The sequence below is a fragment of the Fringilla coelebs genome (assembly GCF_963513975.1).
Source record: "Fringilla coelebs genome assembly, chromosome: 9".
Classification (NCBI taxonomy): Eukaryota; Metazoa; Chordata; class Aves; order Passeriformes; family Fringillidae; genus Fringilla; species Fringilla coelebs.
In genome coordinates, this window is record NC_140067.1 from 1,700,254 (window position 1) to 1,722,639 (window position 22,386).

Below are 22,386 nucleotides of genomic sequence, written 5' to 3' on the forward strand. Positions count from 1 at the left end.
AGATGGGTCCTTCCCAACCCAAAGCATTCCATGGTTCCTGGCCAAGCATGTGATGAGAACTGGCAGAAAACAGAGTTTAAAGCAGCCCAAACGAAGCCCTTTGCCCTGATTTCAGTGACTTCTGGTCACAATCCATTAGCTCTGGATTTCTGGAGACAAAAATAAGAAGTGGGATGGTATTTCTGGAGTGTTTAGCACTTATGAAATCAAGGCTTTGAACATCATGAGAATAAAAATGTACAGAGCGAGAGTTCTGAGTGGAATTAGTTATCCTTGCTCTGACTGATGAGGAAATAGTGCAAATTTCTCTCTCTTAGGAATCAGATTCTCCTCATGCTGATTTTGTAGAACAAGATTATGGTTTTTTTTCTTTAAATTCAGGTGAATTTGCCCATGAGAATGTTTTCTGCATGCCCTGTTCCACTAAAATGTCAGATAGTAATTGTACAGTGAGCACTGAAGGGGGATGAAAACAGACTGTGCACTGATGGATTTATTGAGTTTTTTTCCTTTAGAATGAGGAAAATTACTCCTTTTTTTTCTATTTACATGGAAAGATGTGTCTGGAGTTGTGTGACAAGATGCAGCAGGCAGTTTTTAATTGCAAATAATCTTTTCTATAAAGATAACCACTGTGTATGCACAAAAGCCACATACATAAAAATAAAGGTTGGCTTTTTTATTGCTGGTTAAATTTAATTTATATGCATTCCTGCTTGAGAACCGAACCAATTTGACTTTGTGACATAAATACCAAGGCAGAAATGCAGCTTGGTTGTGGCCACACGTCCAGGTTGTGACACCCAGGGCAATATTTTGATTTGAAATTCAGGTATTTGCCCTCTGGGAGGTGCATATGGTAATTCTCAGATTGCTTAAGAAAAGTGCTGGGGGGTTGAGACATCCAGGTTACTGCAGGAATTACAGATATTTTATCCTAAAACTGATTTCTGTGAGTTTTATCTTAGGTTTTATCTTGTTAAGTCTGTGATTAACTTTTCAACACAGAGATCTGCTTTATGTCCCTGATATTTATTTAATGTGTACTAAAATATTCTCTCAGGTCTTTGAATTCTGAAGCTATTCAAGCATATTTATTTATTTATTTATTTATTTATTTATTTATTTATTTATTTATTTTTAATGTGGTGATGCATTTTGAGTCAATTTTCATGGGATAACAACTCTCTGGGAATTACAGTGGTTTTTGAACCTCTCAAAAATCCAGAGGTTTCTGTAAATGATGGAATTGCCTGATGTGGGATTGCTTGGTTTTGTAAGGGATGAACCAACAACAAGAAGAAATGGAAGGTTTTGTTGTTCAGATTCCTGTGTGATAACTTACAGTTCAATTTCTGTGTTGTTTTTAGGGCCAGAAAAAGGAAGTTCTTTATGGAGAAGAGAATTTAGAGCTGAAAGCTCAGCCTGTGGTGTCCTCGGTTTTGTGCGTGCAGAGGGCACCTTCTGCTTTTATTTCTCCAAGATTTTTATTATTATAAATTTATTATTATTTTTTAAATTTTCTCCACGATTCCACATGCTTTGCAGGGGCATTTATTCCCACAGTGGAATTTGGAGGAAGTGCTGCCCACTGCAGTTAAATATTTCTTGCCAGATTGGCTGCACTGTATTTGCAGCTTTGGGGCCAGGCAGGAGATGTCCAGATCCTTCACAAAAGTTCTTTTTTCCATAGATTTTGGGTTGGAAATCCAGGCTTTGGAATTGTGACTGTAAACCAGCCAGTTTCATCACAGCAGATAAAAAAAGGGAGAGAAGTGATTTGTGATTTAAAGTTCCTCAGACTTGTCTCTCTCTCTTTTTTTTTTTTTCCCTCCATCTTTCCAAATTTCCTGGCTGTGAAATTCACAGATTTCCCTTGGAACTCTTCTTTTCCAGCTGTGTTCACTCCTCTCTTTTCTCATTTGCAGGAATATGAAAAAAAAAAAAAAAAATCCAGAGGGGGTTTGAGGCTACACTCACAGCTCAGTTAAAATTAAACCCAGGTTTTTGCAGCAAATAATGAATTCTAAATTTACCCTCCCCCCTCCAAAAAAAGAAAAAAAATTCAGAAAATTTCGTGTCTCATGGTGTCTGAGGCACAAAATGTTTTGTTAGTTCTGGTATCAAGTTCAAAAGGGGAAACACAAAACCCCAGTTCCTGTTTTTGTGACTTGACAGTTTGAGGTGGGACTTTGTTGCTGCTGGGTTTTGTTAGTTTGGACAAAGACAAATGGGTTTTAATAGTTTATAAGTGAGTTAGTCTGGGCTTAATGTTTATCTGTCCTCTCTTTTTTCAGAGTTAAGGTGAAAACTTCACCCAAATTAGTGATGTTGTGCTTTTTCTGCAAAAAAAAAGAGCAGAAAATGGTATTTTTTTTAATGGTTGGCACAGCCTAACAGAGAGAAAAAATTAATAATTCATTCATAGGTACCTAATAGAGGAGTGCAAGTGTAATATTCAGCAACTTCCAGCAGATTGGAAGTATTTTTCCTAAAGGTTTTGGGATTTTTCCTCTTGTGTTTTTTTCCCTTGATGTTTAAAAAAATACCACTCAACCCCAAAACAAACTTGTTATTTTGGCAGTGAGGGGAAGATGCAGTAAAAACTTGACATAACTTCTGAAGGGTTTCTGTGAGGGTTAATGACATGATTGCAGCATTAACTCTCTGCTTTGCTGCCCCTGGCCTCTCTCTGTTCTTCCCTTTGCCATCTCTTTTAAGGTATGACAATTTAATTCATTTATTAAATTAAATTTAATTGTCGGCTCAATATCACTGCAATTCTGGCACAGACTTTGGTTGATACAACTTTTAAGTCCACAAATAGTTCTGGAGACCTACTTGTGTGCATAAAATATACAGGATCACATATTACCACCTCTAGTGTCTATATATCACTGATATCTGATGAGCTTAATTAATCTTGATTAAAATTTACATCTGTCACGAAGAATTTTTTAAAGGCTTTTCTGTTCTCTGTTTTCATGGTAAATGTACAGTCAAAGTATAAAAATTACCAGCTGAACTCGGTGGAAATTCCCTGTATGTGACCATCAGTTCCTGTAAATAAGACAAAGAGGGGTTTTTCTGATTTTAGTGGGGTTCAAGCAGCAAAGGGCAGAGATCCTGCCTTCAGAAAATCTGTGATGACAGCTTTGGGATTCCTGGGCATGGTCTGGGAGGGCAGCTCAGTAATTCAGTGTTTTAGAGGGCAGCTCAGTAATTCAGTGTTTTAGAGGGCAGCTCAGTAGCTCAGCGTGGCTGCAGTTAAGGGGGAGAGGATCAGAAATTATTTTCTGACGCCAAATGTTTGGGAGTTGCCTGTTAAACTTTTGGAGAGTGATTTTAGCACGACAACCCCTAATTTCAAGTCCTTTTCAATACTGGATTTCAGTGGCATAAGCCCATGAATGATCTTTTTCCAAGTGATCCTTGAAGGCTGAAAACAGGAGCAGCAAATCCTGGTGAATGTTTCATGGTGTTTCCATGACCCTTTCTGTCCTGAGAGTGAGCTCCTCAGAGTGGCCCCTGGTGTCCAGGGTGAGGAGCAGGAGCTGTTGGAGCCAGGCTGGGACAGCAAATAGGGCAGGAGGGATTTGGGATGGATGAGCCTTGGGATGAGTCACCCCTGTCTGAGACAGTGCTAAAAGCCATTGAGCAAGAGTGGCCCAGCTTAGCTATTTTTAATATTTGCTTACTCACATTTACTGTACTAAGCTCTTTACAGGAAAGGTAGTTAAGAGTTGTAGTAAGCTCTTAAAGCCACTTTCCATGGCAGCAGCTCCTTTAATTAATTAGAAGTGATGTCTTCAGTCCTGTTTTTTCTGAGCTTTTAAGGTCTGGGCATAATTCTCGTGCTTGATGTTTCCAGAAGTGTTGCAGTGTGGTGCTCACAGGATTGCCTCTGGACCTACAGGGATTAATTGGACTTTGAAACCAGCAGGAGCAGCTTGGTAGTACCTGGAGGTGTTTATTGACCTCACCAGGTCGAATTTTGTCCCTAGAGGGCCATGGTTGAATATGTGAATAAAACATTGCAAGGATTTAGCCACAATGGAATAAACAAGTCCCAGCTTTGCTGTTGCACGGCCCCATTGGCAATGCCCACCATCCTTAGGGTGCCTTGTGCAGGCTGCCCCAGAGCAGGGGCTGGGCAGAGCTCCAGAATAAAGCAGGGATTTATCCAAAGGATCTCCTCCATGCACCCACCTGGGGCAGCACCAGAGCCCAGCCAGGGCTGCACCCAAGATGACCCAAAATGGCCCCAAAATGCCTGGCCGGGCACGGGGTCTCTCCCTGGGATCAGCTCTGCTCCATTTGCACCTTGCAGTTCATTGTCCCATCCCAGCTTCAGCCCCTGCAGTCCCACCCTGCTTGTTTTTCTCTCTCCAGCCCACGGGGTTTGTGCTCTGGGGCTGAGATTTGGATCATTTGTCCTTGGTGCCCAGCTGGAGCAGGAATTGTTTTGTCTCCTGCTCTGTGCAGAGAGCTCAGCATCCCCTGATGTGAGCCCAGACCCGCACACTAAAGCAGAATCTGAAAATAGAAAAGCCAAACCTGAGGCATCACCATGGCCAGGCTCTTGCACTGCCCCAGGTGTATCCTTTGAAGGCCTTTTAATAAATCCCTGCTTTACCCTTTACCTCTGCCCAGCCTCTGTTCCAGGCAGCCTCTCTAGGCATCAGTTGGATGGGGATAAACTGGAGCTGGGCAGCTGGGATCACTCCTGTTATCTCCCCAAGCTTGTGTGGCTGAGATCCTGGGAGAGCAAAGCCCAAAGATCTCTGCAGTAGCAGGGAAATGCTCCTGCATCCAGAGCTGCTATGGGAGAGGGAGGCAGAGCTGCAGCTGGGCAATGTCTGCTGCTTTGGGCTTCTGGAGAGCTGGAATAAAATCATAGCTGGACTGAAAAATGAACTGGCCCCTAACTTTCTTATGAAACTGCTCTTGGCCAAAGCAAGAAATTGAGCTACCATCAGTTTTCATAATACCCAGACAGTGCTGGGAATGCAGATAGAGTTCACATTCCTCTCATAATTTTTGACTTTGAATTCTGAAATATAGACTATAAGTTCAAAGTTGGGTTTTTTTTTCAGTTTTTCTGCATGGTTTAAGACTCACAGGACAATGAATCTGGAGTTAAAGACCACCTGGAGTTAGCAGGCAGCCACTGCAGAAATGGCACAAGCAAGTGTTTCCTAGAAAGAGAGAAATGAGTGAATTGTAAATAAAAATGAGATGATTCAGCCCTTGCAGAAGTGTATAGAAGAGTTTATTTGGATTGTTAACCCGGGAGAGGTGTGAGGCTTTCTAGGGCAGGAAAGTTGTTGGTGCCAGGCTGGAATTGCTGTTGGGGTGAGATCTGTGCCAGGTGTGAAGCGTGGCAGAGTCTGTGATGGGTGTAAAGGCAAATTTGGGCATTCTGGGACCAAACCCTCAGTGACAGGAGAATTGTGCAAGTTGCAGGACAAAGTTTCAAATCGAGGAGAGGGAGAAGAGAGGATAGGAGAGGAGAGGAAGGTTCCAATGCTCGTCATTGTACTCTGAAACCACTCATGTCTCACCACCTTTGAACCACTGTTGACACAATTCTCAGGTGCAAACATGTAAAATTGACTCCTATTTAGCCAGTTAGTTAAAAATAGGGGGTGTGTTTGTCCAAGGGATTGAATGAATGGAGGGTAAATATTTGGGTTGCTTGCCAGGGTGATGCTGGGCTGCAGCCCCTGGTTGGCAGCAGACTCACACCAGCCAACTCTGAGTTGCTGCAGAGCATTCTCAACTGAATTGGCAGTGAAAGTTCATGGCTGAAAAGGTTGAGAAAAGAGCCTGGAATGATGTGGAGGGTGTCTGGAAGCACTGAGGTTTGTTTGGGGTGGTGCTGGAGGACAGGACTGGATTTACAGGTTTCTTCCTGCTGCTTGTGGCGGAGCTGCTCTGCTCAAACACGGGGTTGTCTCAGAGATAAAACTGATACCAGACAAACAACAGGGTGTTCCTCTGGCTGAGGCAGAAAGCAGCGGTTAGATAAGACTTTAACTGCAGCAGCTGGCAGCTGGCTGTTCATATTCTGCAGGAGAATCCTTAGAAAACCTTGGAAAAAGTGTCCTTAGTGTCCCAGAGGAGCCAGAGTTCTGCTTTTGGCCACCGAAGGGAGGCACAAGGATCCTGGCTTTTGGCAGGGCCCAAGTTGTTTACTGAGACAACTTTCTAAAGGCTTTGTTTGGCTCTCACTGATTGCCTTCTTCTGTTTCAAGTGTTTTCTTCCAGTTTCCTTGTGTTTGATTTTTGGAGAAGAAAAGAGCCTTCAGCTGGGAGAAATTAAAAGTGCTTTTTTCCCAATCTTTGGTGCAATTGGGATCAGAGAAAATCAATTTAAGGGGAGATCTGAACTGCATCGTTTCTTTGTCATCTTTCCAAGGTGGTATTTAGGGCTTAGCTCCTCTTTTTGAAGGTGGCAATGTGAGAATTCAGAGTAGGCAACATGAGGATTCATTAAAGCCTGAAAATATAAAAGTAATGGCAGGCAAACCAAAGCATGTCCTGGGGGAGGGTTCACTCATCCAGATTTGAACCTGCAGGTTAAAGGGATGAGCTGAGATGCAGGTGTAGGATCCCTTCTCAGTCAGAGGACTTGCAAACCTCATTTTGGTCCAGACAAGTCCATGAACTGTCCCACTTCCTTCCCCTGACCAAGGGGGATAAATGTCTTTACAGCCAGCCATGAGTACAGGCACTCTCTGGTGATTAGTTTATAATAAAAAGAAATTGCTCTGTGTGTTTATCCCAACAGATGGGCAATAAATAACTGTATTTCCCACTTATATTAAAATCACATCTCAGTGGCTTTTGGCTTTTCCTTGGGTTGTCCATTTTTAGCACGAAGTGCTTGAGCTGCTCACTCTGCACCCACTTTTCTAAACTGAAAACGTTTTTTTCTATGCACACCAAACCAGTGCAGCCCAGTAACTCCACTTGGGAAGTTTTTGGGTTGGAAAAGTCCATATTGTCCTCTTTTCATTGAGCCTGACAAGATCTTGTGCACCTTTGTGACTAAACACAGACGGGGGGCTACCAGCATTAGAGCAGGATTTTAACTTAATAAAAGAGGAGCACAGAGAGGGGTTTTAAAGGTGAAATTGATGTCAGTAGTAAATCCCAAGTTTATGACGGAATTTCATGGTTTTCAACTCTATTATAGCAGGAATGTTTGTTGGTTAGGGGATATTTTTGTTGGTGGTGTGCTCTTAACAGGTGAACAAAACTGGTGAAGTTTTGTTTGCTTTTTTTTGCGATCCCTTCAGAGTGAACTTTAACAATATCCTCTCGCCACATTTAAAAAAGAAAAAAATCAACCAAACAAAAAAAAGAAAAAGGCAAACCATCAACAAAGTCTTACCGAGGTGCAAAGCCACCACAGGAAGCACATGACTGATCTGAGGGGTTCAGGGGCCCTGCCCTTCTCGCAGGAGATGTTGACCACGGAGTCAGAACCTCTTTGGGGCCTTTGGAAGGGACCTAAATGGCAGCAGGTGGGTGACATTTATTTTGAGAGCAGGTTGAGAGTAAGAGGTGCCACTGTTTCCGTTCTTCTGAGGGAAAGCTGGGGCTGGTCCTTGCCCTCAGGAATTCCTGCTCCATGGGAGGAGCTGGGATGCCCTCACAGCTTTGGACAGCTCAGCTCCAGTGCAGGATGGGGCTGTCCTAGAGGAATTTTGTTCCTCCTCTGTCCTTTTGTTCTCTGTTCAAAAGGAATTTTGCTGCTGCAAGCCCTCCCCTGTTGCTTGTTCCTTCTCTGGGGCCAGGTGACCTCATGTGTGGTGTCAGGGATGATCTGTGAGGTCCCTTCCAACCCCAAGCCTGTGTTTGTGTGCTGGGGGTGTTGCAGGGGGTGAGGAGTTGAGCAGTTAGTGCTGCCCAGCGAAGAAAGGCCGAGAGGCTCCGTGTCGTGCTAAGACATGAAAGTGAAGAAGGTCAGGAAGAACGTCTGGAGCTGCTGTGCAGGAAGTGGCCAGGCAGGAGGGAAATGACCCTGCGTGGTTTGTGAGCCGGGGTGGCCACGAGCCAGCAGCAGGGAGCTCTGCAGCAGCTCTGTGGTCACTGGTCCCAGCCCCTCTGCAGGTCTCACATGCTCAGAAGGCAAAGCCTGTGAGAAGGTCACCTGCCCGGGCTGGTGGGGTTTGGAGGATCTTCCACCTCTCTGTCAGGGTGGGATGTGGGACAGCTGGGCGTTACCAGGGCTGGCACTGATTGCCTGGCTAAGTCAGCAGCTCCTTTCATTGCTCCTCATTTGCAGAAAGGACACCTTGAGAATGTTTCTGACCAGTCTTGGCTTGGCTAGACCTCAGCTGGTTGCTTGTTTTGGTTTGTTTCTCACAAGATCTGAGGCACCATCGGAAATCCGGGCGCTGTTGTAATAAATCTGTGCTTGCTTTTTCCTTACAAACTGGTGAAATGTGGGATTCCTTTGTTGAGGAGCACCTGTGGGTCATGGAGATTGTTTTGTAGCAGTCGAGTACAAACAGTTCCTTTGGAATTGTGGAGCACTCTTGTGTCTCACTATTCCTTGAGACTGATAATGGAATAAAATCTTTTAAAACCCCTCTCAGTTTCCCCATCTCTGTAAAAACTAAGAAAACCAACATGGAATTAGTAAGGAATTATCCAGTGGAAAAAGTGCCAGGGTGGCACAGCTGGGACCTGGGGATCACCCCTTCTCCACCTGCACACCTTGGGAGTGAATGAATTCTGTCAGTGAGTAAGGTGAAGTGGGATGGACTCTGGCTTATTAAAACCTGGCTTTTTGGAGAACTCAGAGCTCTGGGAGCCTGTAGGTGCATAACGAGTCCCCAGAGGTTTCTTCATCCATCATTTCAGCATGGTGGGATCTGTGGGATCTTAAGGCTCAGGAGAACAGGATGAGTGACCTCTCTTGCTCCTTCCTGGTTAAAGAGGGGAGGAATTCTCCAGTTACAGACCTTTATGGGGAAGGTGTGAACAATGAAACTGCCTCACCTCCTTCCTGGTGGCTTTTGCTGCTTAGGAAAGCTGCTCCAGCACTTCCCTGGCTGTGTCCACACAGGGTCAGTTCACAGAATGACTGGGTTGGAAGAGACCTTCAAGACCATCGAGTCCAACCCAGCCCCAACAGCCCAACTCAGCCCTGGCCCCCAGTGCCACATCCAGGCTTTGTTAAACACCCCCAGGGATGGGGACTGCACCACCTCCCTGGGCAGCCATTCCAGAGCTTTATCCCCCTTTCTCTAAACACTTTTCCCTGCTATCCCACCTGTATTTCCCTTGGTGCAGCTCGAGGCTGTGTGCTCTGGTTGTGTCAGTGCTGCTGGAGACAGAGCCCAGCCCAGCTGAGCACAGGCACCTTTCAGGAGCTGTGAGAGTGATGAGGGCAGCCCTGAGTCTCCTCTTCTCCAGGCTGAGCACCCCCAGCTCCCTCAGGGGTTCCTCTCAGGGTTTGTGTTCCCAGCCCCTCTCCAGCCTCACTGCCCGCTCTGGATGTGCTCAGTGTCTCAATGTCCAGCTGGGTGATGATGTTGGCCTGCTCTGCTCTCCCAGTCAGCACAGAAATGGCTCCTGGTGGGGTGAGTTTTCTTCCATTCCCCATTCTTTTCCATTCTTCCCATTCCATGGATTTGTGCCAGGACTCCAGTGTGTCGTCTTCTCTTGGAGAAGGCAGAGCCATTGCCTGGATGTGTGAGCAGGGCTGGGGTGTGTGTGACCCTCCTCGCTGTGTGTGAGCAGGGCTGTGTGTGTGTGTGACCCTCCTCACTGTGTGTGTGTGACCTCCTCGCTGTGTGTGAGCAGGGCTGTGTGTGTGTGACCCTCCTCTCTGTGTGTGAGCAGGGCTGTGTGTGTGACCCTCCTCACTGTGTGTGAGCAGGGCTGTGTGTGTGACCCTCCTCGCTGTGTGTGAGCAGGGCAGGGCTGTGTGTGTGACCCTCCTCACTGTGTGTGAGCAGGGCTGGGGGGTGTGTGTGACCCTCCTCACTGTGTGTGAGCAGGGCTGGGGGGTGTGTGTGACCCTCCTCGCTGCCAGTGCCTCATTCCCATTAAATCCATCCCCTGGAAGTTTTAACTTTCATCCGGAGCGCTGCCACATCCTGCCCCAGTGACCTGCCGAGGTCACTGCCACGTCAGCCCTCAGGAAGGAGCCCTGCAGAATTTTTTACACTTTCTCCTGGGAGAAGCCCCGGGGTGTGTGCCAGGCTGGTTTCCCTGGAAGCTTTTGCACAGGTCTGAGGTGCCCCTCAGGAAACGCCTGAAATCAGCGGGAAGAGGCCGCGCTTCCCGGAGCTCTGGTCTGCTGGGAAGGTGCCGTGGCTCTTCTCCAGGGAATTCCCATCCCATCTTCCAGCCCCAAACTGCCTGGGCACGGGGATCAGAGAGGAGAACATCGAGGAAGGAAAAGGATCATTAATGCCGTGTCCCAGGCAGGAATAAAAACAAATTGTCCGTGTAAATCGCTTTAACACTGGAATGCCCCTTCAGCCCCGGGAGCATCAGCCTGAGCAATAAAGCTGTTTTTTAGGTAGTTGTGAGGAAAAACTTATTAAAATTAAATTAATTCTGTAGTTAAAACTTAATTACAGAAAAATCAGGCTGTTGTTGGAAGGTTTCTGTGAAGGTTTCTTGAGCTTTTCTTTGCCTCCCAGGAAATTGATTCTGGTTTAGCAGAGAAGTGCTTGGGGTTGACTGTACAAAGATAGAATAATTGGTTGTAAACCCCAAGAATTGTATCACTTAAAGTTACTATACCAGAAATTGGGGATGAAAGAGAATTAGGCACACATTTATAAGCTGTAAAAACGTAGTTGAAGATGCCCCTGCTCATTGCAGAGGGGTTGTGACCTTTAAAGGTCACTTCCAACCCGACCAACCATGAAATATTAGTCATTCTAGCAGCCCAGTCTGTATCCAAAGGAAAACCAGGCTGGAAAGAGCAGGTAATACAGAAAAAAATGGGATTGTGTGCTCCTGCATCTGCCCCAGCCGTTGCAGGCAGAACAATAAAGGTGGGAAATGAACACCCAGCTCTCTGAGAGGGCTGAGAAAGCTCTTCCCACACTGGTGACACGTCATGAACTTCAGAGAAGTGGCTGAAAATGCCTTGGAAAGGCACAGGAAAGGAGCAGGGTCTGTCCTCAGGGTGCAGCAGGGCATGGGTGGGTTTGGGAAGCACTCAGAACACACCAGGAGCTGGCCTCCTCTTTTTCAGAGCTGGAGAGCTAAAAATTGAAATATTTAATAGCTGTTAATAATAGTGTGACACTAATGAAGCTGGCTGGTTTCAGTTCTTGAGAACTTTGCTGCACATCCACCACTCCTGGTGAAAATTTCCATTCTGTGCCCTCCTGGCCCTGCTTTAAAACACAATTTTACAGCATGGATTGCGCAGAAAAACCCAAGGGGAATTGTTAATTCTGGTTTGGGGTAAACAGCCTGTGATGAGTTCACTCTGAATAAAAGCATAGAATAAACACAGCAATAAATAATTAAACCAAATAAAATGTACATTTGGTGAGAGAATCCTGTGGAAAACAAATAGCATGTGCTCATATATCTAAACTTTCAGTCTCTGAGAAGTTAGGAAACCTGAAACTAGATCGGCTGAGATGGCAAAAAAAGAGGAAGAGCTTGCAAATGGTGCTTCAAAGTGAGTTTTGGCTTGGTGAGATTGTAGCTGGGATTTTCCTGTATTCATATTTTAGGGACTTTTGCCCCTGCAATGGACCTTCCATCTTTGCATTTGGCTTCCAGGATCCTGGTTTATGGTGATGTGTGGGCTTGGTGGAGCAGCATCCTTCTGCCTCGAGGAAGATTTGCACAGAGTTTCAAAAATATTTAATTTCTGCATCTGCCTTTTCTTAGTCTAAAGGTGTTTTTTTAAGGTTTTTTCCTTAAAAATGCTGGAGCTGCTGGGTTTCAGATGTAGCAAATCATAGCCAGGAACTTGAGTTTTTACCAAATATTATTCTCTCTCAAATATCCTAATATTAATGGCCAAACTGATTAACAACCCACCTTTAGTCTTCCCTCCTATTTCATAATTCTTTGTGGTATCAGAAGTTTTTGAGGGCTCTGTCTGTGTGTGAGGGAAATAATTCCTCACCTGGCTTCCCTTGGCCAGCTGTGGGTGGGTCAGGATTTGAAATAAGCAGGAAAAGCCTTTGCTGGGGGAGTGGGATCTCGAGAAAAGCCATCCTGAATTCCCAAAAATGTTTTGGAGGGTGCATCAGAAAGAGCTGCTTCCACTGGGAGAAACAGAAATGAAGTTAAAACATGCCTGAAAAAAGCAAATGCAGCAGAGACTGAGTACATCCCTTGGAGTAGAGAAGAGACAAAAAAATACACAAATAACAATTTATGAAGCTCTGAGACAGTGGCAAAGGCTAAAAATCACTTTTCAGAGAGGCAGCATTTGACTGTGTAGGTGTGGAGAAGGATGCTCAGACAGAGCAGGAATTAGTCTGGCTCTAAGGAGCCTTTTTGGAAGATGAAAATGCATTTTTCAAAGGTGAATCCCTGACAATGAGCAGGGAATGTCTGGGAAACCCATTAGGAAATAATAAATCATGGGTTGGATGGTGGATTGTTTGGTTCAAACCCAGAAGGTTTTGTACATGAAGCAGCACTTGAAGGTTTTTAGCATTCTGGGAATTGCTGTGACTAAAACCAAGAGTAGGAGCTTTTAACCAAAGCAAAGCTGCTCTGTTGAAAAACAAGAAGTTTGATTTATGAATCTGTAAAAGGCAGTGGTTTTATATTCCCCCTCACATTTTAAAACATCTGGACAATGTTTTTAACATTAGGCCCACACAGACATCAAAATATATTGAGCTCAGTTATATGTAATATAAAAGGGGGTTTTAATGAGATTCAAGTTAATATATTTTACCTTTTGCATTTCAATTTTATGGTGCTGTGCAGAAATAATATTAATCTAAATTATTTATAAATATTATTTATTATATAAATAATATTAATATAATATTAATTCATATTAATAAATTTCACCTTTTGCATTTCAGTTTTATGATGCTGTGCAGAAATAATTCCTGGCTTGTGTGCACATCCCAAAAATCACACTCTCAATTACTTCTTCCCCATATTACTGCCAAAGGAATGTGTCTGGAACCTCAAATTCAGCATTCAAGTGGCAGGGACGGCAGAAAAATGCAATTTCATTGGGAATGTGTGCCAGGCTCTTCAATGTCATTTTTTTTCTGGGATGGGGTCAGGTTTGCTGGGCTCTTCCCAAGCACCAGGGAAGTTGTGTGGCTCTGTCTGACTTTTCCCAGACTGAGCCTCAGGCTTTTAAAGCAATATTTACTGAAGTCTGCTCGGTCAGATTAACCTCACACCGGTGAAGCAAAAATAATAAACACACATTTATTTGAAGCACATTTTGGCAGGGAGGGGAGGAGGGAAAAAGGAGGGATGGAGGCTGGAAGAGGAGGAATCTTCAGCCTCAGATGAGTGATGGCTGAGGGTCCCCAAACCAGCAGCACTGTCAGCTTTAGTTTGGACACATTTTAAATGCTAATCTGGGAGGGGAAGGAAAAACAGAGAGCAGGGAAGAATTGGAATGAATATCTGATAAAAATGTGAGGAATGAAGGCATGGAGGAGGTGAAGCACAGAGGAAAATGTCCCTGTGGTGTCACAGCTGAGGCTCATGATGAGAACAGCTCCAGACTGAAAACAGGGGAAAAAACCAAGGTTTTCCTGGGCTTGGGCTGCATCTCAGGCTGTGCCCCCAAAGTGCCAGAAGGGATCAGTGGATGTGCCCCAATTCCTGGCTGGTTCCTGGGGCTGGCTTGGCTGACAACAGATCCAGATCTCAGGATGATGATGATGATGATGATGACAATAATACTAATACTAATACTACTACTAATAATAATAATCTCTGTTCCCTGGGATTGCAGGTGGATTTTTATCAGCCTGACCATTTCATTTGTGCCTCCAGCTGTACAAAGCTATTCATGATAATGTTTATTTTTCCTTTTTTTTTTTTTCAGTCAGAGTGAAGCTTCTCCTGGGGAGAGTGAAGACCCATTTCAGTTGTGTAGAGGATCCCACAGGCACATAAATGCAGGTGTGTTGGCTTTGAGGGTTCATTTTTTATTGGTTTTTTTTGTGGGAGGATTTATTTAATTAACTATAAAATTGGTGGTTTGGGATTTTTAAAGTTAGAAAAACATGGAACAAAGAACCCAAATAACTGAAATAACTTTCTGCTCTTTCTATTTAAGCACTGGGTATAAAATCCAATTTTCTTTTGAGTCAGAGCTGCCCTGTTGTGCCCCCTTGGCAATCTAAAAGCTCTTGCATTAAACCTACTCAGTGCTACCTTTCCTCCTGGAGAGACAGAGAAGTAGTAATAAAAAATAAATGCCAATAAATCTTATAAAATACACCATGACTCATAAACCATCAGCAGTTTCAAACACAAAGGGCGAGAGGGGAGAAAACAATGAGAAATATTTTGCTGTTGAAGGGCTGTAAAAATAGAAGCTGACTTTTTAAAGGAAACATCAAATGAGCTGTTTAAATCACTCAGGCTCAAGTGTTGTTTTCCAGCCAAGGAGGTGCTGAAGGATGTGAAAGTTATTTCTGCTTGGAGAAGAGAAACCTTGCAGGAAAGCTGTGGCACCACCTGAAGAGAAGAGATTGATTTGGAGCACAGTTCCCAGAACCAGAATAATCTCTGGCATTTCTTTTTTCCCCCCTTTTCACCTGCTTGGTTTTGAATAAATCCCACCTGAGGGTCTGGAGGTGCCCAGCCAGCAGTGCTGGGTTTGTGTCCTGATAATCCCAACTCCCCTCACGTTTCCCTTTGCTCCTCTCCCTCCCCTCCCAGTATCTCAACGTAAAAGAAGATTGCAAAGCCATGGCTTTCTGTGCAAAAATGAGGAGCACCAAGAAAAATGAGCTCAACCTGGAAGCTCAGCACCAGGGGCTGGAAATCCTCTTCTACCTGCAGGACAAAGCCCCTCTCTGTTACTCCAGCGGCGAGTTCACCTCGGAGGAGCTGTGCATCGAGGCTGCCCAGAAGTGTTGTGAGTATTTGGGTTTATTCCAGCTCCCAGGAGCCTGGCAGCAGCCAGAGTGAGGCATCCTCTGTGTGTCAGTCAGAGGAGGAGCCTCCCTCTCCCAGTAAATCCCCACAAAGCTGCTGTGACCTCGTGTGCATCCCTCACGTGTCAGGGGCTGTGCTGTGCTCTTCCCTCTGGGCTGGGCCTCAGCAAAACACCTGTAATTCCACAGGAAAAGTGGATTTAATTTCTCTTTGATCTCACAGCCCAGTGGGCTTTTGTATTCACAGTTCTGAGGTTCTTTCCCTGTGAAACACCAAACCTTACCCTGCTGCTGGGGGGTGTGAACAGGGATACTGAGCAGGAATTTTCCTGCAGCTCTCAAATGTTTTCTTTGATTCTTGTAATCCCCTTCAGCTCGTTTGCCTAACTGCTCCTATTCCATGGGAATGGGTGAAATGATGAAAATCTGCAGGACAAACCTCACCAAATGAGTGCTGCTGTTGTTTTTAAGAGATTTAAGCACAGTGAGGGGTGTTTACACCCCCCTATTTATGCTGGTGTACAGGAGCTGTGAGCCCTCAGATGGTGCAGCTGCTCCCAGAGCTGGGACAAGGAATTCCAGCAGATCTGGGGTGCAGTAAATGCAGAGTTAAAGCAGATCAGCCCATTGGTGTCACAGTTTGTTCTTAGCTGAACAGACCAAAGATTTCTCTGTGGAGCCACCAAAGCTTTCTGCTGGTTTGCCAAAACCTCCTTTCACCATTGGGGGTTGAATTTATTAACAAAATAAATCTGAGAACAAAGTTGTGGGCTTGGTAAAACTCCCTCTTCTGTGACCTGGGCAAAAATGAAGGTTTTAAGTAATTTCTTTGAAGCTCAGACTTTGGGCAAAATCAGGATTTGAAGATCACTTTAACAGCAGAAATTCCTGTTTAATCCACCCCAAATCCCATGGGTTGAACCCAGGTGACAGCTCCACCTCAACCTTTCCTCCCTAAGATTTGTTTCAGGCTAATCCCAGGATTGGTTTCTTTTCATGATCCAATATTTGCTTTATGCTTTTGTGTTTTGGGGTGTGGATGTGCCCTGGAGCTTTGTGATTCATCCATTTGTGTATTTTTGTGCCAGCTGTGTCCCCTCTGTGCCACAACCTCTTTGCTCTGTATGATGAGAACAAAAAGCTCTGGTATGCACCAAACCAGGTCTTCAAGGTGGAGGAAAAATCATCCTTCAGGCTCCACTATCGCATGAGGTAAGGAAAACAGCTGGAAAATGAGATTTATTTGATTTATTCCTTCCTGAGCTCCCTGGAGAAGCAGGGAGGCAACACCAAAAGCACAGCTTGGAGGAGAGATGGGCAGCAGGAGCTTCAAGCATCTCCTGATCTCTTTACATCTTTGGGGTTTAACCTCAAAAAAATAGTTGGAAAAGCACGAGAAGTTGTTTTCACAGAGCTGGGAGTGAGCAAGGTCAAAGTTAATTGGAAAATTGGCTCCAAACCACTGGGTTTTGTGTCAGTGCTTTCATGGATTTCCATTTGAAGTGTTCCAGAGCAGGGGATTAACTGTACATGATCATTCAGAAATTAATTTTTAAAAAAATTAATTAAAAATTATTTTTAATACAGCAGTGGATTAACTGTACATGATCACTCAGAAATGAAATTTTTAAAAATTAATTTTAAAAAATTATTTTAATTTTTTTTAATACAGTGGTGGATTAACTGTACATGATCATTCAGAAATGAAATTTTTAAAAATTAATTTTAAAAATTATTTTAAATTTTTTTAATACAGTGGTGGATTAACTGTACATGATCATTCAAAAATGAAATTTTTAAAAAATTAATTTAAAAAAATTATTTTAAATTTTTTTAATACAGTGGTGGATTAACTGTACATGATCATTCAGAAATGAAATTTAAAAAAAATAATTTTTAAAAAGTATTAAAATTTTTTTAATACAGTGGTGGATTAACTATACATGATCATTCAGAAATTTTTTTTTACATTTTAAAAATTTTAATTAAAAAATCTTTAGTTTTTAAAAAATTTGTAATAGAACAGTGGATTAACTGTACATGAGAATTCAGAAAGGAATTTTTTTAAATTAAATTTTAAATTTTAAATTTTTCTTAATAGATCAGTGGATTAATTGTACATGATAATTCAGAAATGAATTTTAATTTTTTTTAAATTTAAATTTATTTTTAATTTTTCTTAATGGAGCAGTGGATTAACTGTACATGACAATTCAGAAATGAAATAATTTGCATTTTTGCCTACATTGATAGGTTTTTATCACATCCTTTTTCATGATATCCATAAAATGAACAATGTGACTGGGCTGAAATGTTTGCAGGGCTTTGACTTTCCTCCCTCTGCTGAGAACTTTTTGTTTTCTGTGTGAATTTCTCCTCCTCTGCCCTAAATCAGAGCCAGATGCTGCTGCACTTTTGGTGCTGTTTAAAAGGACTTTGCCCAGAAACTCTGTGAGTTCCCTGTGCTTTTCTCACTTGCCTCAAGTTCTATTGATTGAATTTATTTTTTTTTTAATGAGAAACCCCAGGATTTTGTAATATCCTGGAGTCATTGCTCAGAGAGGAGCAGAATTTAACTCTTCCACAGCTGCCTTTGGGTTTTGCTGGGGAAAAGGGATCCAGTTCCTTTCTGGAGGAGCTGTGGGGTTTTCTGGGTTTGTGTAGGATTTGTGTGGATTTTTGTAGTATTTGTGTGGATTTTTGTAGTAATTCTGTAGTATTTGTGTAGTATTTCTGCAGCATTTTTGTGGAATTCTGTAGTATTTTTGTGGAATTCTGTAGTATTCTTGTAGCATTTGTGTGGATCTGTAGTATTTTTGTAGTATTTTGTGGGTTTCTGTAAGATTTTTTAAATTTCTGTAGTAATTCTGTAGTATTTTTTGGATCTCTGTAACATTTGTGTGGATTTCTGTAGTAATTTTGTAGTATTTGTGTAGTATTTTTTGCAGTATTTTTGTGGATTTCTGTAGTATTTCTGCAGTATTTGTGTGGATCTCTGTAGTATTTTTTGTAGTATTTTGTGGGTTTCTGTAGCATTTTTAAATTTCTGTAGTATTTTTGTAGCATTTTTGTGGATTCCTGTAGTAATTTTGTAGTATTTGTGTAGTATTTTGCATATTTGTGTGGTTTTCTCTAGTATTTCTGTAGTATTTTTGTGGATTTCTGTAGCAATTTTGTCATATTTGTGCAGTATTTTTGTAGCATTTTTGTGCATTTCTGTAGTATTTTTGTAGTATTTTGTGGGTTTCTGTAGAATTTTTGGGGATTTCTGCAGTAATTTTGTAGTATTTTGTGGCTCTCTGTAGTATTTTTGTAGTATTTTTGTGGATTTCCATGGTATTTTTCTAGTATCTGTGTAGTATTTGGTGGATTTCCACAGTATTTTTGTAGTATTTTGTGAATTTGTGTTTTCTTAGTGAAGTAAGTTTAAATTTTTTTATACCTAGAGTTTGAGCATCTCCCCCTCTTGTTTGAATTAGGAATGCTGTATTGATAACATTGCTAATTATTTGTTGTATATATATATTTGATTGAATTTTATATTTGAAGTTATTCTTTCATTCAAATTTTATAATACTGCTGATTTTTATACTTATAAAGAAGCTTCAAGTTTATATTTTTTTATAAAATGATATAAATTTTATATAAATATATATAGGTGGGTGAAATACAAGAGTTGTCATTTTTGTTTAATTTATATTTGTGTGGGTGTTATTTTTGGTTGTGGAGTTGTTAGTGGTTTTTTGTACTTGACAGAGTTTTATATTTTGTATTGAAATTCACTTAGATTTTGAATTTGTTAAAATACAAGTGAACTTATGTTTTTTTAGGGATTGGAGGATTTTATTTAAATTTTGGAAGCAAAGAATGGGTTTTGATAATAAAATATTCTATTATATAATAAATAATATAATATATAATAAAATATTATAGAATACTATAATAAATACTGTAATGTACAGTAAAATAATGTTTAACTATAATAAATAATATAATATATTGCATGATAGCTATAATATTATATAATCTAATAAAATATTGATTAATTTGGTTTTGTAGAATTACATAGAGATATATAAGATAATGATGGATGATGATGGAGGATGCTCTGAGGGAGGGCTGGGTCCTGCTCCTGGAGCTCAGGGGCACAATTCCCTCCCCAGCTCTTTGGGAATGGGGAAATTCGTGTTCCTGTTCCTGTTGTGGAAGTGAAATCCCCAAAATCTCTCCCAGGAACCCCTGGAGCTTTCCAAGGAAAAGATTCTCCTTTATTTCCCCATCCCTCAAACAATGGGGCTCCAATTGTTTCTGGAGCTGCCCAGTGCTGTGTTAATCAGAGCAGTTAATTAGGAAAGGAGCAAAGTCTCCTCTCAGTCCCAAACAATACACAAGGCCTTGCCATGATTATTTTCAGGAAATAACAGAAGAATTGGAGTTATTAATTCTGACTCCTCTTCTGCAGGAGAACAGGGAAGCAAAGTCATTTCCTCTGGATTTCAGAGGGTTTGCTTTGCTCTGCTCTCCAGCCTCGGCCCAGGGAGTCCTGCAGGATCCTCTGGTTCTTGTCAGGAGTTTTGGGCTCAGTTTTGGGTTGGAGCTCCTGCCTAAGAAGAGCTCAACTAAAAAGATTCATTTTATTTTGCTGAAGATCCTGACTCTGCACTGAGGCTGGGCCACTCCAGCCTTGACCACTGCAGATTTGGGGCTTTATAAATGTCAGTTCCAAACTGGTTTGGACTGGGAGGGACCTTAAATCCCATCCCATCCCATCCCATCCCATCCCATCCCATCCCATCCCAGGGACACCTCCCACTGTCCCAGGCTGCTCCAGCCTGGCCTTGGGCACTGCCAGGGATCCAGGGGCTGCTCTGGCAATCCCAGCCCAGCCAGGAATTCCCAGTTCCCAATCTCCCATCCATCCCTGTCCTCTCTCCATGTGAAGCCATTCCCTGTGTCCTGTCCCTCCATCCTTGTCCCCAGTCCCTCTGCAGCTCTCCTGGAGCCCCTTCAGGCCCTGCCAGGGGCTCTGAGCTCTCCCTGGATCCTTCTCCTCTCCAGGTGAACAATCCCAAATCTGTCTTTCCCCACAGGAGAGGTGCTCCATCTCTCTAACAGAAAAAAAAAGGAAAAACCCTAATAACCCATAAGAATTGTATCATGTTCCCCCAGTTCCTCAGGCCAGGAATGTGCTGGAATGTTGCACATTTAACCTTCAGGCAGAAGTTTGACCAATTCTTACTTTGAACTGCTTTGCTTTCCAAAACCCAGATTATCTTGTAGAAAAGGAGGCTTTTCCCAACACATATTTCAAGTTTCTGGCTTTTTTGCAGATACTATTTCACCAACTGGCACGGGACCAGCGAGAGCGAGCCCTCGGTGTGGAGACACTCCCCCAGGAGGGCCAAGGCCTATGACAAGAAGCTGGCCCCAGAGGGGACCCCCATCCTGGATGCCAATTCCCTGGAATACATGTTTGCACAGGTTGGAATTGTCTCTGATGCTGTATTCCCATCAAGAAATTTTTAATGGGATTTTTTGTCCCATTAAAAAGCCCCTTTTTAAGCTCCTAAAATACACATTATGTATCCTGTTAGTACTGGAAAGGGTTTTCTTTTTGCTGCTGCCTGGTGGAGAGGAGAGGATTTGCTGCATGGAGGAGCAAATCCTTTCTCCCAGCCCAAAAAGGGGTTTATTTTAATAGATATTTTCTGCTAAAGGTAATTATTTGTGTTTCTAAATGGTCAGTCACCTTTGTGAGACAGAGCTGGGGCTGGAGAGGAGCAGCAGCAGAGGGAATCTGCCAGCACTGGGTCCTTTTAATGAGGTTTTTTTATTGGGTGGTGTTAAAGATTGATCAACATTTACTGATAACCCCGTGGTGATAAAGACTGATAACCTCACTGCAGTTTTGCTCTCCTCTTGTGCCTTCCAAAGGATTTTTCAAACCAGAAGCTGGTTTCAGATTTCACCAAAAAAAAAGGGAAAATTCAGGTTGATGAAAGAGCAAATTGAGAGCACAAAGGAAATCCTAATTACTGCTGATTCTGAGTAGAATTCCTGCAGGATTTTCACACTGGGAACCACAAGGAAAGAGAATTCCAGGGAAATATTAAAGCAATGAGGGACCGAAATGTCTTTGCTCTTTGATAACCAAGCACTTTCCAGGCAGTTCCAGAGCAAGGCTTGGCTTGGAGATGAATCCAGGAGAGGCTTTGGATGGGAAGGGCAGGGATAAAGCAGAGGCACAAAGTTGGGTTTGTGGAGCAGAAAATAAATATTGAAGGTACTAAAAGGGGCCAGGGATGGTGATTTATGTGGTTAATTTTTAAAAAGTGAGTTTTTAGTGGGCTGATGTATCAAAAATGGGGAGGAGGTTCCAGTTTCTCCTTGCCCAAGGATCCTGGGATGAATTCCTGGCTCAGGGACAAACTCTGGGGAAGACCAGCTGGGTCATTTGGGGTTTTTTGTTCTGTTAAGGGCCAGTATGACCTAGTGAAGGGCCTGGCACCCATCCGTGACCCCAAAAACGACCAGGAGGTCCATGAGATCGAGAATGAGTGTCTGGGCATGGCTGTCCTGGCCATCTCCCACGATGCCATCAAGAAAAACGTGAAGCTGCCGGAGCTTCCCAAGGACATCAGGTGAGCTGGGGTCCATCCTTTGTCCCTGCTGGCTCTGCTGCTCTCCCAGGAGGAACTGAATTTAATTCAATTTAATTTAATTTAATTTCATCCCTTGCTCCTCCTCCCAGTTACAAGCATTATATCCCTGAGACTCTGAACAGGACCATCAGGCAGAGGAATTTCTTGACCAGGATTCGGATCAATAACGTCTTCAAGCATTTCCTCAAGGAGTTCAACAACAAAACCATCTGCAACAACAGCGTCTCCCCTCGGGACCTGAAGGTGAAATATTTATCCACCATGGAGGTCCTGACCAAGTATTATGGGGCAGAGATCTTTGAGACCTCCTTCCTGCTGATCTCTGCCGAGAATGAGATGAACAAATTCAACTGTGGGGACAACGAGAGGTATGAAGTGATGGTGACAGGGAACAACGGCATCCAGTGGAGGCTCAAGCCCAGCGTGAGTAGCCCTGAGAAATGGAAATTCCAGGGGTTTGGGGACACTGCAGCTGCTGAAGGGGGTTGTGGCCTGCAGACACTGCACAGCAGCTTTGAGTTGGAGGGTTTTTTATAGGATTGTGGGATTATCCAGGTTGGGAGGGGCTCAGGGGCTGCCGGCCCAACCCCCCCTTTAGGCTCAGCTTGGAGACCAGACCAAGCTCA

The 22,386-nt window shown here is 43.1% G+C and overlaps 1 protein-coding gene across 3 annotated transcripts in view; it reads left to right on the forward strand.

The window, feature by feature from the left end:
• The window catches only part of JAK1 (Janus kinase 1), a 52,084-nt gene that overhangs the window by 9,598 nt on the left and 20,100 nt on the right, over window positions 1–22,386 (forward strand). For all 3 annotated transcript variants that reach the window (XM_084211597.1, XM_084211599.1, XM_084211598.1), the window contains exons 2-7: window positions 14,039–14,115; window positions 14,881–15,079; window positions 16,187–16,310; window positions 20,429–20,579; window positions 21,576–21,739; window positions 21,850–22,183. In XM_084211597.1, coding sequence (XP_084067723.1) covers window positions 14,110–14,115; window positions 14,881–15,079; window positions 16,187–16,310; window positions 20,429–20,579; window positions 21,576–21,739; window positions 21,850–22,183 — 978 coding nt within the window. In that variant the 5' untranslated portion in view covers window positions 14,039–14,109. The remainder of the gene's footprint in view (window positions 1–14,038; window positions 14,116–14,880; window positions 15,080–16,186; window positions 16,311–20,428; window positions 20,580–21,575; window positions 21,740–21,849; window positions 22,184–22,386) is intronic.